The sequence below is a fragment of the Eucyclogobius newberryi genome, unplaced genomic scaffold (genome assembly GCF_026437365.1).
Source record: "Eucyclogobius newberryi isolate DKJ021-1_F unplaced genomic scaffold, fEucNew1.0.hap1 SCAF_16, whole genome shotgun sequence".
In the NCBI taxonomy this organism is placed as follows: domain Eukaryota; kingdom Metazoa; phylum Chordata; class Actinopteri; order Gobiiformes; family Gobiidae; genus Eucyclogobius; species Eucyclogobius newberryi.
In genome coordinates this window covers 31275595-31295274 of record NW_027315790.1, presented here as the reverse complement: position 1 = coordinate 31295274, position 19680 = coordinate 31275595, and the positions used below count along the sequence as shown (strand labels likewise).

The following is a 19680-nucleotide window of genomic DNA, read 5'->3' as shown; positions in this document are numbered from 1 at the left end:
CAACGTACATAAAACACATTTCCCTATGTAAAGAAAAATACATATTCTTATTTTAATTTAAAATAATAATTAAACAAAATTAAAAGGCAGGGCGGGGGCAGAACCGTAGAGAACTCAGGAGAAGTAAGACATAAAATGAGCAGCTGATGAGGGAAAGAAGGGTTAATGCATATCATGGCAAAAAGTGAGAGTCCCATTCGTTTATTTTCAAGTTGAATCCGTCAGTTATTTTTTTTCCCCACGGTGCGTATGTCAGTTACGATGTCCGTCAGGGCCGTTTGTGTCATCCATTTTTCTGTGATTGCCTTCTTCCCGGCGGCCGACAGCACGTCCCAGAGACATGGGGCCATTTTGAAAGGCATTAAGAGCAAATCAGGAAAGAATTTTGCGAATATCAAACCAACAACTTGAACCGGACGCCTGCGTTAAAGACATTCATCGAGCCAAACAACTTCTCTGCCTCCATCTGTCGCAAAAGAGGAAACGTCTCGTTCACAAAACTCTCAGCTTCAGTCGTTTCACCTGCGGCGCATTGAGACGACTCGAGCCGAGACAGAAGCGATGCGTCTGGAGAACCGGCTGCAGCGAGTGGGCGAGCGCGAAGCCCGAGGCCAGACGAGGAGACGTGACACACGAGCGGAGGAACACGGCGAAATAAACACAGACCCGGACCTGGACCTGGACCGGGACCTGGACCTGGACCTGGACCTGGACCGGACGACGGAGGATCGACACGATAAACAGACCCGGACCTGGACCGGGACCTGGACCCGGACCTGGACCGGGACCTGGACCTGGACCCGGACCTGGAACCGGACCTGGACCCGGACCTGGACCTGGACCTGGACCCGGACCTGGACCTGGACCGGACGACGGAGGATCGACACGATAAACAGACCCGGACCTGGACCGTGACCTGGACCTGGACCTGGACGACAAAGGATCAACACGATAAACAGAACCGGACCTGGACCTGGACCCGGACCTGGACCTGGACCGGACGACGGAGGATCGACACGATAAACAGACCCTGACCTGGACCTGGATCTGGACCCGTACCCGTACCTTGACCTGGACCGGGACCTGGACCCGGACCCGGACCTGGACCTGGACCTGGACCCGGACCTGGACCGGGACCCGGACCTGGACCTGGATCTCAACGACGGAGCGTGATTAAAGGATCCATCTACAAATATCTGTGCAGTGAATGTGTCTTTAGTTTTCCCAGAGACGTAAAGACAAAAGAACAAAAGTAAGTGTAGATGTGTGAAGATCTTTTGCTATGATCCACATCAAATCTACACTTTTCTGACCTCTGAGTGTTTAACCGTTTCCTCCTCCAAAACATAACGTATTTTCCAGATTATAAGTCGCACCTTTTTTCATAGTTTTTGCCGAGGTGCGACTTATACTCCAGAGCGACTTATATGTGATATTATTCATTCTTTTCACACTGGCAAACACAAGAGGGCGCTCTAGGCTCTAAGCGACGCAGAAGAAGAATCTGCACTTCCTCTTCCTCTGGAGTTTGTGGAGTTGTTTAGAAGTGACACAGAGGAAGAAGAATTCAGTGGATTTAGTGATTTGGTGATAAATTTCCCCCAAAAATGTGACTTATATATGTTTTTTTTCTTTTCTGTTATGCATTTTTTTGGCTGGTGCGACTTATACTCTGGAAAATACGGTAGCTGGATTTGTCTTTTGCTTCTTTTCACTCATGTCTGGTGATAATCCAGAAGTATTTGTATTTCTTTAGTTAATTTACTTCCTCTGGACTCATTCTGATGTCGATTCAAATGGCTTCACTCGTCAGGGTAACCACGACTACGACCGGACGCTGCTCTTCGATATCGATAGCTGAAACGGCGTATTCTTCCTGTACATGCTTTTACGACACTCCACTTTTCTACAGAATTAAAGATCAAGACGAGGATGTCAGTATGAGGTAAGTCACGATCTCACGTTTTAGTCTGACGATCGTCGTGAGGAGAAACGTCGCGATTTAACGATGATTCGCGATTGTCGACGGCCAAAACAATGATTAAATCCAACATTTTCTTTTCGTTTTTGTTCTCGTGACACATTTACCGCTCCACAACATGTGACGCGCTTTATCATGAATGATTAATTTCACATAAACAGAAAGATACATTATATTTATAAGTTTGGCAGAAACGACTTAAGTTTGCTTCTAAAATCGTCACATTTCTTTAAATTTAACTAAAAAAAGACCTAATTTAGTTTGAAAAATTTCGCTTTTGTCTAAAGTGAGTCTTAAAAAATTTGAAAAATCTTCTAAAACTGTCACGATTCAAATGTTTGGGTTCTTACGATTAAATTGTGACCTAAAAATAAAATCACAATCATCAATTAACCGAATAATCTTGACATCCCTCGTCCGTGTGTAATACAAAAAGCAGAATTCAGACATTTGATGAAAAAAAGATAAGAAAAAGATAAAGATACAAAAAGCCGTGTCCTGTCCGGTTTGATTTCTCCAACAGCTTCGGCGAATCCGATTGCATTGGTAACGACTTTCGCTGTGCACGTCACGTACTCGTATCCGCGGCGACGGCGGGGTCAGCGCTGAGTGGAGTCGTATCCGCGGCAGAGGAGGTGCGTAATGGGCTTTCCTGTTCCTTTTTGAAGTGCTCGAGTCATGTCAGGTTCACCGCCCGCGCAGCATTATATCCCTCCCGTCGCCGTGGCAGCGCAGATCACCGGGGCCGCTCCTCCAAAAGCCCAAGGGCCCTTTTTACTGTTTGTAAGTCATGAAAAAAGGGCGATATTGATCATGACGGTTTGTATACCTGGAGGAATAGTATAGTTTAGTCTTTTATTTGTTAGGGGCCGTGTCAAAAATCATTCATCTTCAAGAGAAAAGATGATGTATCTCAGTAATACTAATAAAACACTCATAAAAGTATGCATTTCATTACACTTTGAGCGCGTTACGTTTCATTATTAGCATTAGCTCGGTAAAATACACTACAAAACAAATCTGTTTTTAAGAATTACAAAATGAGTCCAGACGGATACAAAATACAGGTAAAATCTCGCTTGTTGATGATCAGGATGTGCTTTTTCATGAATATCTACAGACGATTTCAGAGCGTCTGGAGGTCGATTCCACCGTCGGAGTGTGAAAAGAGAAAAGGCAGGTTGTGCAAATGCAGAGGGCGGTGCCGTTTCTGCTGCTGTGGAGCGGGAAATAAAATAAAAGTTGTCAAAACTGAGCTTTTTGCATTTGCTAGGGATGATGCGATGGTAATAACGAAGTGTTTGATTGGTCAGTTGTCTTTAATGTTTGGTTATAGAGGGATCTGAGAGGTTATAACAGGTCATGTGTGGGATCATCGGAGCGTCAATCAGTTCCTCTTGTGTCTTAAAGATGAGATACTATATTTGATTGAGTTGCATACTTTTTTTCAATGCTTTTTAAATCAAAAACCTGCAGGTATTTTGTTCCATTAACATAGATACATCTTTAATTTTGTTTGATTTGGTAAAATACACACAACAGTCTTTTTAATATTTAGTGTTTAGCGTTAGGGTTGACGTTAATTCCTGATTTTATTATTTAATTCCTGGTTTGATCAGTTGTAAGTTTTTAAATGCTTTTTAAGGCCAAGTCTCTCATTTTCACCTATTTCCATTAATCATGTCTCAACCAGGGAAGAGCGATTCTTCCACTACATTTTACTTTAATTACGTTGGAATATTTAGTAATGAGCTGTCTGAACCGTGTTATTAAATCATTGGATGCTAAATTGCAATAATTCCAAGTCTTCTTCATTATAAAGTAACTCGATGTCTTGCATGGCATGAGTTTCATTTGGTTCGGTTTTATTCAGGTTTCTAGGACGTGGTTTTGATAACTTTCTGGCCACTTAGATTATGGTCTGATGCGGTCGGTTTTGTTTGTGAAAATAAGGCCTATAAGAGCGCTAACCTTTCAATCATTTGTGTGAAGTTACATTTGTGAGTCATTTCTTTCACTTTTCTTCCGCCACGTTTATCTAGCACAGGGGTGTCCAAACTTGGGGCCGCATTTTGAAGCTTATACGGAGCAGAAGGCCACGAAACACCCAACAATGTCGAATTTGTCAAATGCCAAAGTGAATCATTTGAAATTTTTGTATTTGACATAGTTTTGATGAGCCTCAACACCTTTAATAAGACTTGGAACACTAATATTAGGTTGGTATGACATAAAAATGCTTGAATTTCCCAATTTTAAAGTAAAAAGTATACAGTATACTCCAAAGCGACTTATATGTCACATTATTCGTTATTTTCACACTGGCAACCACAAGAGGGCGCTTCAGGCTCTAATCGACGCAGAAGAAGAATCAGCACTTCCTCTTCCTCTGGAGTTTGTGGAGTTGTTTAGAAGTGACACAGAGGAAGAAGAATTCAATGGATTTAGTGATTTTGTGATACATTTCCCCCAAAATGCGACTTATATAATTTTTTTATTCTCTATTATGCACTTTTTTGGCTTGTGCGACTTACACTCCGGAAAATCAATACTCTAAAAAGTCAAAGCTCCGCCTCCTTTGCCATGGTCACGATCACGTCTGAAGATATCACAGCTCTGAACGTGAATAGTTTCAGCCACGTTTCATGGAGGCACAAAAAGTCCAGATTCGAGAGCGTCAGCAGCAGTTCCACTTGTTCCGACACTTTTTATACTTATACTTCTTATAAAAACACCCTAAGGTTGTTTGGGTCCCGTCGTACCTTGGCGTGTCTGGAAAAGTCTGTACTTGAGTAGTTTCTCAGCAGATGGATGGATGTAGATTCATACACGACTTGAGTGATTACAGATGTGTGAAGCAGAAACGTGATAACGCTAAGTCAATAAACACTTAGCACATGAAAGTGTAAATATAAGTACTTTTGGAGGCGGCGGTGGGTTAGATTTGAGACTCAAAAGCAGCTGTGGGCGGAGATACCAGCTCCCGCCAGAACAGAACGTTTGACCGATCCATTCATCTCTTTAGATTAGTTTAAGTTGTTTATGGCTAAAGTCCTGAGACAGTGAGATCTGTTCAACACTTGATCCTGAAGAAGCGAAAGTGACGAGACGTTTGATACAGATAAAACAGATTCATCAGGAACACAAAATGTACATGTTTCTTTTTTATTCAAGCCCTGCTCTGTGTGATGAATGTCTCTCTTTTTCTCTCTCCTTTTTCTTTCCTTCTTTTTAAACGTTATGGCGTTAAACACATAGTTTAAAGACGTACAACTACAGTAAGAAGAAGAAGAAGAAGAAGAAGAAGAAGAAGAAGAAGAAGAAGAAGAAGAAGAAGAAGAAGTAGAAGGAGAAGGAGAAGGAGAAGGAGAAGGAGAAGGAGAAGGAGAAGAAGAATTAGAAGAAGTAGAATTAGAGGAAGAAGAAGAAGAAATTAACTTGTTTCAACCAAGACCAAAAAAACCTCTTATTATCCATTTCCTTCCTTTAGTCATACGCCAGGCTGGACCATGGTACAGTCTGTACCAGTCTTTACTTTTGAATCACATATTGTACTAAAACGATGCGTGTTTATTTCACGGCTTTGTTCAAAACCTGAGGAGACGGCGCGAGGTGTCACAGGCTCGTTCTGCTGCTGCAGACCTGAGTTCACAGGGGCTATTTTAGGACACGACCAACATGTCAGGTTCACAGCTCCGATTAGGGATTCGTCTGAAAGGGCAAACCGCACATATGCCTCCAAAACGATTCCATGAGCTGATCGGGAAAACGACATGTCCCGGAACGCACCGGATCATAACGTGCAATTCTGAACTCTCGTGTTAAAAATGCTGACGATACGCTGAACGTTTCCAGCAGGGCGGCGACAGGAGACGGGACGAAGCAGGTGAAGAAGCAGGTCTATTATGTGTGAAGACTGAGGGAATCTGGGTGAATCGTGCAGTTTATCCACGTATGTGTCTATGTAACTCATCCGTAATAACACGTTTATAGAAGGACGATGGGGGAAGTGTCAGGCACATACCTCTAACCTTTGAGTGAGAGGGCGTGTGTATATATCTATGTTGTAGGGATGTCACAATTTAAAGATTATTGTGAGATCGCGATTTGACGATTACGACAATAAAATTCCCAATTTTCTGTCCTTCTTGTTTCCTTAACACATTCGCCGCTCCTCAATCAAAATTTCTGAATGATGAATTTGACATAAACAGCAAGATAAAAAAGAACTTTACATTAAGATTTACTTTATTACTTAATTTTGCTTTTAAAGTCCTCAATCTTTTTTTATTTAACTAAAAAAATTCTCAATTTAGTTTGAAAATTTCTCTAAATTGAATCAAAAATCTTCTAAAATGTTCAGGATTATCATTATTTGGTTCTCATACCTAAAAAAAACCTTTCAAAAAATCGCGATTAAGGATGAACTGAATCCTCTTGACATCCCCACTACTCTGTGAGCTGATCCCGTACGATTTACAGTTTCACATATTGTCAAGTTGAAGCATTTGATTTGTGCTAGAGATGTTCTTAGAGATGTTCTTAGAGATGTTCTTAGAGATGTTCTTTGAGATGCTCTTAGAGATGTTCTTAGAGATGTTCTTAAAGATGTTCTTAAAGATGTTCTTAGAGATGTTCTTAGAGATGTTCTTAGAGATGTTCTTAGAGATGTTCTCAGAGATGCTCTTAGAGATGTTCTTAAAGATGTTCTTAAAGATGTTCTTAGAGATGTTCTTAGAGATGTTCTTAGAGATGTTCTTAGAGATGTTCTCAGAGATGTTCTTAGAGATGTTCTTAGAGATGTTCTTAGAGATGTTCTTAGAGATGCTCTTAGAGATGCTCTTAGAGATGTTCTCAGAGATGTTCTCAGAGATGTTCTTAGAGATGTTCTTAGAGATGCTCTTAGAGATGTTCTCAGAGATGTTCTTAGAGATGCTCTTAGAGATGCTCTTAGAGATGTTCTTAGAGATGTTCTTAGAGATGTTCTTAGAGATGTTCTTAGAGATGTTCTTAGAGATGTTCTTAAAGATGTTCTTAAAGATGTTCTTAGAGATGTTCTTAGAGATGTTCTCAGAGATGTTCTTAGAGATGTTCTTAGAGATGTTCTTAGAGATGTTCTTAGAGATGCTCTTAGAGATGCTCTTAGAGATTTTCTTAGAGATGTTCTTAGAGATATTCTTAGAGATGTTCTTAGAGATGTTCTTAGAGATGTTCTTAGAGATGTTCTCAGAGATGTTCTTAGAGATGTTCTTAGAGATGTTCTTAGAGATGTTCTTAGAGATGTTCTTAGAGATGCTCTTAGATATGTTCTCAGAGATGTTCTCAGAGATGTTCTTAGAGATGTTCTTAGAGATGTTCTTAGAGATGCTCTTAGAGATGTTCTTAGAGATATTCTCAGAGATGTTCTTAGAGATGCTCTTAGAGATGAGAGCATCTCTAAGAGCATCTCTTAGAGATGCTCTTAGAGATGCTCTTAGAGATGTTCTCAGAGATGTTCTTAGAGATGCTCTTAGAGATGTTCTTAGAGATGTTCTCAGAGATGTTCTTAGAGATGTTCTCAGAGATGTTCTTAGAGATGTTCTTAGAGATGTTCTTAGAGATGTTCTCAGAGATGTTCTTAGAGATGTTCTTAGAGATGTTCTTAGAGATGTTCTTAGAGATGTTCTCAGAGATGTTCTTAGAGATGTTCTTAGAGATGTTCTTAGAGATATTCTTAGAGATGTTCTCAGAGATGTTCTTAGAGATGTTCTTAGAGATGTTCTTAGAGATGCTCTTAGAGATGCTCTTAGAGATGTTCTTAGAGATGTTCTTAGAGATGTTCTTAGAGATGCTCTTAGAGATGCTCTTAGAGATGTTCTTAGAGATGTTCTTAGAGATATTCTTAGAGATGTTCTTAGAGATGTTCTTAGAGATGTTCTTAGAGATGTTCTTAGAGATGTTCTCAGAGATGTTCTTAGAGATGTTCTTAGAGATGTTCTAAGAGATATTCTTAGAGATGTTCTTAGAGATGTTCTCAGAGATGTTCTTAGAGATGTTCTTAGAGATGTTCTCAGAGATGTTCTTAGAGATGCTCTTAGATATGTTCTCAGAGATGTTCTCAGAGATGTTCTTAGAGATGTTCTTAGAGATGTTCTTAGAGATGTTCTTAGAGATGCTCTTAGAGATGTTCTTAGAGATGTTCTCAGAGATGTTCTTAGAGATGTTCTTAGAGATGTTCTTAGAGATGTTCTTAGAGATGTTCTCAGAGATGTTCTTAGAGATGTTCTTAGAGATGTTCTTAGAGATATTCTTAGAGATGTTCTTAGAGATGTTCTCAGAGATGTTCTTAGAGATGTTCTTAGAGATGCTCTTAGAGATGCTCTTAGAGATGAGAGCATCTCTTAGAGCATCTCTTAGAGATGCTCTCAGAGATGTTCTCAGAGATGTTCTCAGAGATGCTCTTAGAGATGTTCTCAGAGATGCTCTCAGAGATGTTCTTAGAGATGCTCTTAGAGATGTTCTTAGAGATGCTCTTAGAGATGTTCTTAGAGATGTTCTTAGAGATGTTCTTAGAGATGTTCTTAGAGATGCTCTTAGAGATGATCTTAGAGATGTTCTTAGAGATGTTCTTAGAGATGTTCTTAGAGATGTTCTCAGAGATGTTCTCAGAGATGTTCTCAGAGATGTTCTCAGAGATGTTCTTAGATATGTTCTTAGAGATGTTCTTAAAGATGTTCTTAGAGATGTTCTTAGAGATGTTCTTAGAGATGTTCTCAGAGATGTTCTTAGAGATGTTCTTAGAGATGTTCTTAGAGATGTTCTTAGAGATGTTCTTAGAGATGTTCTTAGAGATGTTCTTAGAGATGTTCTTAGAGATGTTCTTAGAGATGCTCTTAGAGATGTTCTTAGAGATGTTCTTAGAGATGTTCTCAGAGATGTTCTTAGAGATGTTCTTAGAGATGTTCTTAGAGATGTTCTCAGAGATGTTCTTAGAGATGCTCTTAGAGATGTTCTCAGAGATGTTCTCAGAGATGTTCTTAGAGATGTTCTTAGAGATGTTCTCAGAGATGCTCTCAGAGATGTTCTTAGAGATGCTCTTAGAGATGTTCTTAGAGATGCTCTTAGAGATGTTCTTAGAGATGTTCTTAGAGATGTTCTTAGAGATGTTCTTAGAGATGCTCTTAGAGATGTTCTCAGAGATGTTCTTAGAGATGATCTTGGAGATGTTCTTAGAGATGCTCTTAGAGATGTTCTCAGAGATGTTCTTAGAGATGTTCTTAGAGATGTTCTCAGAGATGTTCTCAGAGATGCTCTTAGAGATGCTCTTAGAGATGTTCTCAGAGATGTTCTTAGAGATGTTCTTAGAGATGTTCTTAAAGATGTTCTTAAAGATGTTCTTAGAGATGTTATTAGAGATGTTCTCAGAGATGCTCTTAGAGATGCTCTTAGAGATGTTCTCAGAGATGTTCTCAGAGATGTTCTTAGAGATGCTCTTAGAGATGTTCTTAGAGATGTTCTTAGAGATGTTCTTAGAGATGTTCTTAGAGATGCTCTTAGAGATGCTCTTAGAGATGTTCTCAGAGATGTTCTTAGAGATGTTCTTAGAGATGTTCTTAGAGATGCTCTTAGAGATGTTCTTAGAGATGTTCTTAGATATGTTCTCAGAGATGTTCTTAGAGATGTTCTTAGAGATGTTCTTAGAGATGTTCTTAGAGATGCTCTTAGAGATGTTCTTAGAGATGTTCTCAGAGATGTTCTTAGAGATGTTCTTAGAGATGTTCTTAGAGATGTTCTGAGAGATGTTCTCAGAGATGTTCTCAGAGATGTTCTTAGAGATGTTCTTAGAGATGTTCTTAGAGATGTTCTTAGAGATGTTCTTAGAGATGTTCTTAGAGATGTTCTCAGAGATGTTCTTAGAGATGTTCTTAGATATGTTCTTAGAGATGTTCTTAGAGATGTTCTCAGAGATGTTCTTAGAGATGTTCTCAGAGATGTTCTCAGAGATGTTCTTAGAGATGTTCTTAGAGATGTTCTTAGAGATGTTCTTAGAGATGCTCTTAGAGATGTTCTTAGAGATGTTCTCAGAGATGTTCTTAGAGATGCTCTTAGAGCTGTTCTTAGAGATGTTCTTAGAGATGTTCTCAGAGATGTTCTCAGAGATGTTCTTAGAGATGTTCTTAGAGATGTTCTTAGAGATGTTCTTAGAGATGCTCTTAGAGATGTTCTTAAAGATGTTCTTAGAGATGTTCTTAGAGATGTTCTCAGAGATGTTCTTAGAGATGTTCTTAGAGATGTTCTTAGAGATGCTCTTAGAGATGCTCTTAGAGATGTTCTCAGAGATGTTCTTAGAGATGTTCTTAGAGATGTTCTTAGAGATGTTCTTAGAGATGCTCTTAGAGATGCTCTTAGAGATGTTCTTAGAGATGCTCTTAGAGATGTTCTTAGAGATGTTCTTCGAGATGTTCTTAGAGATGTTCTCAGAGGTGTTCTTAGAGATGTTCTTAGAGATGTTCTTAGAGATGTTCTTAGAGATATTCTTAGAGATGCTCTTAGAGATGCTCTTAGAGATGTTCTTAGAGATGTTCTTAAAGATGTTCTTAGAGATGTTCTTAGAGATGTTCTTAGAGATGCTCTTAGAGATGTTCTTAGAGATGTTCTTAGAGATGTTCTTAGAGATGCTCTTAGAGATGCTCTTAGAGATGTTCTCAGAGATGTTCTTAGAGATGTTCTTAGAGATGCTCTTAGAGATGTTCTTAGAGATGTTCTCAGAGATGTTCTCAGAGATGTTCTTAGATATGTTCTTAGAGATGTTCTTAGAGATGTTCTTAGAGATGCTCTTAGAGATGTTCTTAGACATGTTCTTAGAGATGTTCTTAGAGATGTTCTCAGAGATGTTCTTAGAGATGTTCTTAGAGATGTTCTTAAAGATGTTCTTAGAGATGTTCTTAGAGATGTTCTTAGAGATGCTCTTAGAGATGTTCTTAGAGATGCTCTTAGAGATGCTCTTAGAGATGTTCTTAGAGATGTTCTTAGAGATGTTCTCAGAGATGTTCTTAGAGATGTTCTTCGAGATGTTCTTAGAGATGTTCTTAAAGATGTTCTTAAAGATGTTCTTATAGATGTTCTTAGAGATGTTCTCAGAGATGTTCTTAGAGATGCTCTTAGAGATGTTCTTAGAGATGCTCTTAGAGATGTTCTTAGAGATGTTCTTAGAGATGTTCTTAGAGATGTTCTTAGAGATGCTCTTAGAGATGATCTTAGAGATGTTCTTAGAGATGTTCTTAGAGATGTTCTTAGAGATGTTCTTAGAGATGTTCTCAGAGATGTTCTTAGAGATGTTCTTAGAGATGTTCTCAGAGATGTTCTCAGAGATGTTCTTAGAGATGCTCTTAGAGATGTTCTCAGAGATGTTCTCAGAGATGTTCTCAGAGATGTTCTTAGATATGTTCTTAGAGATGTTCTTAAAGATGTTCTTAGAGATGTTCTTAGAGATGTTCTTAGAGATGTTCTCAGAGATGTTCTTAGAGATGTTCTTAGAGATGTTCTTATAGATGTTCTTAGAGATGTTCTTAGAGATGTTCTCAGAGATGTTCTCAGAGATGTTCTTAGAGATGTTCTTAGAGATGTTCTTAGAGATGTTCTTAGAGATGCTCTTAGAGATGTTCTTAGAGATGTTCTTAGAGATGTTCTCAGAGATGTTCTTAGAGATGTTCTTAGAGATGTTCTTAGAGATGTTCTCAGAGATGTTCTTAGAGATGCTCTTAGAGATGTTCTCAGAGATGTTCTCAGAGATGTTCTTAGAGATGTTCTTAGAGATGTTCTCAGAGATGCTCTCAGAGATGTTCTTAGAGATGCTCTTAGAGATGTTCTTAGAGATGCTCTTAGAGATGTTCTTAGAGATGTTCTTAGAGATGTCCTTAGAGATGTTCTTAGAGATGCTCTTAGAGATGTTCTCAGAGATGTTCTTAGAGATGTTCTCAGAGATGTTCTTAGAGATGTTCTTAGAGATGTTCTCAGAGATGTTCTCAGAGATGCTCTTAGAGATGCTCTTAGAGATGTTCTCAGAGATGTTCTTAGAGATGCTCTTAGAGATGTTCTCAGAGATGTTCTTAGAGATGTTCTTAGAGATGTTCTTAAAGATGTTCTTAAAGATGTTCTTAGAGATGTTATTAGAGATGTTCTCAGAGATGCTCTTAGAGATGCTCTTAGAGATGTTCTCAGAGATGTTCTCAGAGATGTTCTTAGAGATGCTCTTAGAGATGTTCTTAGAGATGTTCTTAGAGATGTTCTTAGAGATATTCTTAGAGATGCTCTTAGAGATGCTCTTAGAGATGTTCTCAGAGATGTTCTTAGAGATGTTCTTAGAGATGTTCTTAGAGATGCTCTTAGAGATGTTCTTAGAGATGTTCTTAGAGATATTCTTAGAGATGTTCTTAGATATGTTCTCAGAGATGTTCTTAGAGATGTTCTTAGAGATGTTCTTAGAGATGTTCTTAGAGATGCTCTTAGAGATGTTCTTAGAGATGTTCTCAGAGATGTTCTTAGAGATGTTCTTAGAGATGTTCTTAGAGATGTTCTCAGAGATGTTCTTAGAGATGTTCTTAGAGATGTTCTTAGAGATGTTCTTAGAGATGTTCTTAGAGATGTTCTTAGAGATGTTCTTAGAGATGTTCTCAGAGATGTTCTTAGAGATGTTCTTAGAGATGTTCTTAGAGATGTTCTCAGAGATGTTCTTAGAGATGTTCTCAGAGATGTTCTCAGAGATGTTCTTAGAGATGTTCTTAGAGATGTTCTTAGAGATGTTCTTAGAGATGCTCTTAGAGATGTTCTTAGAGATGTTCTCAGAGATGTTCTTAGAGATGCTCTTAGAGCTGTTCTTAGAGATGTTCTTAGAGATGTTCTCAGAGATGTTCTCAGAGATGTTCTTAGAGATGTTCTTAGAGATGTTCTTAGAGATGTTCTTAGAGATGCTCTTAGAGATGTTCTTAGAGATGTTCTTAGAGATGTTCTTAGAGATGTTCTCAGAGATGTTCTTAGAGATGTTCTTAGAGATGTTCTTAGAGATGTTCTTAAAGATGTTCTTAAAGATGTTCTTAGAGATGTTCTTAGAGATGCTCTTAGAGATGCTCTTAGAGATGTTCTCAGAGATGTTCTTAGAGATGTTCTTAGAGATGTTCTTAGAGATGTTCTTAGAGATGCTCTTAGAGATGCTCTTAGAGATGTTCTTAGAGATGCTCTTAGAGATGTTCTTAGAGATGTTCTTCGAGATGTTCTTAGAGATGTTCTCAGAGGTGTTCTCAGAGATGTTCTTAGAGATGTTCTTAGAGATGTTCTTAGAGATATTCTTAGAGATGCTCTTAGAGATGCTCTTAGAGATGTTCTTAGAGATGTTCTTAAAGATGTTCTTAGAGATGTTCTTAGAGATGTTCTTAGAGATGCTCTTAGAGATGTTCTTAGAGATGTTCTTAGAGATGTTCTTAGAGATGCTCTTAGAGATGCTCTTAGAGATGTTCTCAGAGATGTTCTTAGAGATGTTCTTAGAGATGCTCTTAGAGATGTTCTTAGAGATGTTCTTAGAGATGTTCTCAGAGATGTTCTTAGAGATGTTCTTAGAGATGTTCTTAGAGATGTTCTTAGAGATGTTCTTAGAGATGTTCTTAGAGATGCTCTTAGAGATGTTCTTAGAGATGTTCTTAGAGATGTTCTTAGAGATGTTCTCAGAGATGTTCTTAGAGATGTTCTTAGAGATGTTCTTAGAGATGTTCTTAAAGATGTTCTTAGAGATGTTCTTAGAGATGTTCTTAGAGATGTTCTCAGAGATGTTCTTAGAGATGTTCTTAGAGATGTTCTTAGAGATGCTCTTAGAGATGCTCTTAGAGATGTTCTTAGAGATGTTCTTAGAGATGTTCTCAGAGATGTTCTTAGAGATGTTCTTCGAGATGTTCTTAGAGATGTTCTTAAAGATGTTCTTAAAGATGTTCTTAGAGATGTTCTTAGAGATGTTCTCAGAGATGTTCTTAGAGATGTTCTTAGAGATGTTCTTAGAGATGCTCTTAGAGATGCTCTTAGAGATGTTCTCAGAGATGTTCTTAGAGATGTTCTTAGAGATGTTCTTAGAGATGTTCTTAGAGATGTTCTCAGAGATGTTCTTAGAGATGCTCTTAGAGATGTTCTCAGAGATGTTCTCAGAGATGTTCTTAGAGATGTTCTTAGAGATGTTCTTAGAGATGTTCTTAGAGATGCTCTTAGAGATGTTCTTAGAGATGTTCTCAGAGATGTTCTTAGAGATGCTCTTAGAGATGAGAGCATCTCTAAGAGCATCTCTTAGAGATGTTCTTAGAGATGTTCTCAGAGATGTTCTCAGAGATGCTCTTAGAGATGTTCTTAGAGATTTTCTTAGAGATGTTCTTAGAGATGTTCTTAGAGATGCTCTTGTGCTAGAGATATTTCAAAACGCAAACCTCACAGACAAATCATACTTATTTACCATGACCTTTGCCCTTTTCCACATGTTCTCCGTGTTTTCCAGGTTTCCCAGGACTTCCAGAACGCACAAGAACCCAGTTTAACTCTTTAAATAATGTCTGTTTCCATTTGGCCTAATCAGAAGAAGTCATGACACAGAACTGTTGCTCCCGGCGACTGGCAGCGGTCGCCCTGATTTCGCAGTCCCCGCCACGCCATCCCAGCAGCACCACGACCCTTCTGTGGCACTACACACTGCCACGTCGAGATGTTGAACCTGTCAAATGTGTGTGGGCCGCGGTGGTCGGTTGGAGAGCGCTCGCTGCCGGCAGTTGATTATTACACGCAGAGAGCCAAACTGAAGGGGGCGCTCTTACCTCTCCTGCCATGAACTGTCCAAAACCAGGAGGGAAGGTCAGGGAGGCGATGACCAGAGTGACCACGGCCGGGAACACCAGGCGACTGAAAAAGAATGACAGTACAAAGATGCACTGAACCACTGGTAATGAGCAGAGTATTCTTTTATATGGACAACAAATGACTCACTATGAGCAGAAAATACTGTATTTTCCAGATTATAAGTCGCAACTTTTTTCATAGTTTTTCCCGGGGTGCGACTTATACTCCGGAGCGACTTATATGTGATATTATTCATTATTTTCAAACTGACAACCACAAGAGGGCGCTCTAGGCTCTAAGCGACACAGAAGAAGAATCTGCACTTCCTCTTCCTCTGGAGTTTGTGGAGTTGTTTAGAAGTGACACAGAGGAAGAAGAATTCAATGGATTTAGTGATTTGGGGTAAAACTGATGCTTTGCTAAACTTGTTAGCATGTTCTTTATGCTATAGTTATCTGAATAACTGTTCATGTTACGTTAACATACCAGACACTTACCACAGTTCTGTCTGTGCCTCATGTAGCTGAAGGTGTTAGCGTTAGCATACGTCATGTAGCTGAAGGTGTTAGCGTTAGCATACGTCATGTAGCTGAAGGTGTTAGCGTTAGCATACGTCATGTAGCTGAAGGTGTTAGCGTTAGCATACGTCATGTAGCTGAAGGTGTTAGCGTTAGCATACGTCATGTAGCTGAAGGTGTTAGCGTTAGCATACGTCATGTAGCTGAAGGTGTTAGCGTTAGCATACGTACACCTATTCACCATGTTCTCTCATCTCTTATTATTTTAAACTGCATTTCAAGAGGAAATGTCTGTTCTTGGTCTTGGAATATTTTCAAAAACATTTCCCCAAAAATGCGACTTATACTCCAGTGCGACTTATATATGTGTTTTTTCCTTCTCTATTATGCCTTTTTTGGCTGGTGCGACTTATACTCTGGAAAATACGGTAATACACTAGTAATACAATAGATGAGGTAATAACACTTTTATTATCGACTAGTTAGCCATAATTTTTGTCGTACATTGAGTCAACACATTATCAACCAAATAAAGGCGACTGAAAGCTTCTAAATAGAGAATATCTATGAATATATGAAAGTGTGTTACTTATGAAAATTAGAAATGGTTTACTCTTTTTTTGACTTGATCGTCACGTTCTACAGTCTGAATACTGCCTTTTACTTTACCTTATGTATTAAACTTTTACCTTATGTTTTAAAAAAGATACAGTTGTGCCAAAAATAATTTATTTATTAAAAGACAAAAGAATCGAGCTTCTGATCCAAACATGAAAAGTAATTTATTTAGCAGGGGGCACCAACCCATTTAGACCTGATTTCCATATTATTATTATTATATTATTTTATATGTCCTGCTTAGCGTGTGAAATGAGCGGGTCATTCCAGGTCATACCACACAATGTTCAAAAGTGGTTTTAATGGAATATTGTGTATTGACTCACTGTTTGGTCAGGAAGCGCGTCATGGCGTTGGGTCGTCTCATGAACAGCACCACTTGTCTGTTCAGATACACGTAGAACGCTCCCAGGAATCCACAGAAGATCCTGGATCCACAGAAGGGAAGGGTTTGCACATCTCAGAACGCCAAGGAAAGAGTTTAGCAGAAAACAGCAGCAGTAGCAGCAGCAGCAGCAGCAGCAGCAGCAGCAGCTCAGTAACGACTTTCAGCGCGACATGTTTTGAAAGGAAACCATGACTGATTAGAAGTGATCTCGGTGTTGGGTCGGCTAAACTCTCTCCCTCGGGGCGCGCTCGCGACTCACAAATTGGATTTTCCAGATTTGAAATGCTACAATTTGCATAAAACGGCGTGAACTTTAGATAAGTAAGTGGTTACTTTAGCGTATGGATGGATGGATGTAGACGTGAACGCAGCGATTAAACGTTTTACCCGATGATGGCGAAGGCCGGAAGCTCCTGAAGGTCGAAAGGGAAGTCCATCCGAAAGTTTGTTCTGAACAGAGCTGTTATGGTGACTGGAAGAAACAACAGATCACAAATAACATATAGAAAATAGCAGAGAAAAAGCACAGTGTATTGTCAGGAAAAAAGCATACTGTATTTTCCGGACTATAAGTCGCACCTTTTTTCATAGTTTTGGCCGGGGTGCGACTTATACTTATATTTATACTTATATACTGATACTCCAGAGCGACTTATATGTGATATTATTTGTTATTTTCACACTTCAACTGCATTTCATACTCAAGTGCGACTTATATATGTTTTTTTCTTCTCTATTATGCATTTTTTGGCTGGTGCGACTTATACTCCAGTGCAACTTATACATGTTTTTTTCTTCTCTATTATGCATTTTTTGACTTGTGCGACTTTTACTCCGGAAAATACGGTAGTCAGATTCTTTATCACACCAAGATGAAAAGGACCTGCTGGAGAGAGTGGAGAGCAGGGTGTGAGGGTGTGGGACAGGCACATGGTTTCTTTTGGCAATGCGGCAAATCATAGCCATTTTAGAAAGGTATTTGTAAAAAATAAAAAAAATACAATTATTTTTAAATATTGAGGAATGAGTTATAAAAAACTGCAATTTTATAAATATTTTCTTGGCAGCTTAAGAAATAAATAAAAAAACAGATATAACATGTTATAACAATGCTATGAAGAAGATCTACCTATACTTAAAGGAGACGTATGATCTTTTTTAACCTAATATACACCACGACACAAGTAGATAAAAGTTACACATTTAAAACAGCTTTATAATAGAAGAAGAATGAATACTGAACAACGACTACTCAATGTGTCACGACTGAGTGCGGAGATGTGGGCAGGGATAGGGGGAAGGTGAAAATAGGACTTTTCTGACCATGCAAGCCTTAAAGGGCCCATTACAGGTTTTTTTTTAATATTTCCTACTTTTATTTGGTGTATTTATACTTGTTGTAGTTATCAATTATAGTTTTACACCAATCAAGCAGGTATTTGTGAAGAAAACATTGAAAGGGAAGGTGACAGGAAGTGACATCACACCAGGGACACAAAGAAACAACTTATTTTATGACTTTAAAAATTATTCAACAAAATAAAGTCGCTCATGTATTTTCATTTGTCAAATAAAATAAATTGTGACATTAAATGAGGTTTTTCCCAGTGTTTGCTTGGTAATGTTCTAGTGTGATGTCATCAATTACAAACAGGAAGTTAAATTACAAACCTAAAAAAAATTCTGGATTTTTTTTTTCAAATAATGTTTAGCAAAATTTTAAAATATATAAAACTTAACTGCATTTTTGTTGAATGAATAGTCCAACTTTAAGTACAGGACAGGATTACTCAGACGTGCATGAATCAATCAATCAGTAAAAGCGTAACGTTTAGCATAAATACAGACAATTTATATCAATTTATATTATAATGAATTATTTTATTATATTATAAAAGTGACCAGTGGCTTTGTATAAGTCTTTGCTTTGTTGTAATATTAATCAATCAAAGTAAAAAGGCAGAAAGGGAAATGCTTCCTAAGTGCACCCTCTAGTGTCCGGCCACTGTAAATGCACTAGACACATTTTAAAATCATATCTTTCATAAACCATTCTGACAAAAACAGCTGCTGCACGTGTTTGAAAGAGAACAAATACAATAATAATACAAGACACACATTATACCTTCTTAGAGCTGGACGTTTGAGTGTATTTACCTGCGTCTTTGTTGAAGACTGACAAGACTCGAAAGATGAAGGCGCTGAAAGTGGCGGCGAAATAGCCTCTCCAGTAGTTTCTGACGGCGAAGTACGTGGACGTCACCTCGATACTGAAGAGCACCCCTGGAAGAGCGAGGAGAAGCTGTCAAATCAGGCTAAAAGTGCCTCTTTCAAATGTGGATCACGTTACATTTACTGTAGTCACTTTGTAAATTACTGTAGTCACTTTGTAAAGACATCTTATTTTTTGTAATCACCATATGTGCATTATCTACTTGAGTGATGTTTTGTTTGATGCAGTTTTGAGGTAAAGTTTTGGTTATTAGGCCCGAGCGCCACAAGCTGGCGAGAGGCCTATTAATCTCGTAAGGCCGTGCGAAGCACGGCTGCGAAAGTGCGCACGTAGTGCGCACGAAATCGAGCGCGAAGCGCTCGCCCACTTCCAAACACTCACTAACGCACTCCTTCACTCATGCACGCCCCGTGCATACTAATTAGTAGTAGGAAAATGGAACATTACCGTTGTAAACGGGCGAAGCCCGTGCAAAAGTGCGCACTAAACAAGCACTTTACATTGAGATGACGACCGCGAAGCGGTCGTCATCCCCATATAAAGCACTCATTTGCGCTAAGTAGCTCACGAATATGTTCCCCATCTCTTGCATGTTCCGTGCATATAAGCATGTAATGCAAAAATTGAACATTATTACTGTATAGAGGGCCAAAAACATAAAGTGGGCGGAGCCCACTCAAAATTATCGAAAGTACCCGTCAGTGACCAGGGACCCACACCATGAGGTAGGAAAGTGCGAGCGCTTTCCGAAAATGTATAGTTTATGATATTTGAAAAATGGGAAACATTGTTTTCGCATCGGAATATTATTCTTTCTTCTTCTTCTTCTTCTTCTTCTTCTTCTTCTTCTTCTTCTTCTTCTTCTTCTTCTTCTTCTTCTTCTTCTTCTTCTTCTTCTTCTTCTTCTTCTTCTTCTTCTTCTTCTTCTTCTTCTTCTTCTTCTTCTTCTTCTTCTTCTTCTTCTTCTTCTCGGGACCAACCCCCCTATTTTTCACCCAGTGAACATTGACGAAAAGTCACAAAAATGTTCACACCTCTAAAAATCGTGCCTCTCTACATTCTGGCTATTTCCCTTTTCTAAAATAAAAAAATTGGCGCG

At 38.8% G+C, this 19680-nt stretch overlaps 1 protein-coding gene across 4 annotated transcripts in view; it reads right to left on the bottom strand.

Annotated features, from left to right (window-relative positions):
• Nucleotides 1-19680, bottom strand: part of LOC140362192 (chloride channel protein 1-like) — a 91607-nt gene that overhangs the window by 50218 nt on the left and 21709 nt on the right. For 3 of the 4 annotated variants that reach the window (XM_072448264.1, XM_072448261.1, XM_072448262.1), the window contains exons 8-11: nucleotides 18506-18631; nucleotides 16736-16820; nucleotides 16287-16388; nucleotides 14803-14887 (exon numbers count right to left, since the gene is read on the bottom strand). In XM_072448264.1, the coding sequence (XP_072304365.1) occupies nucleotides 14803-14887; nucleotides 16287-16388; nucleotides 16736-16820; nucleotides 18506-18631 (398 nt within the window). The remainder of the gene's footprint in view (nucleotides 1-14802; nucleotides 14888-16286; nucleotides 16389-16735; nucleotides 16821-18505; nucleotides 18632-19680) is intronic. The other variant, XM_072448263.1, reaches the window with a different exon arrangement.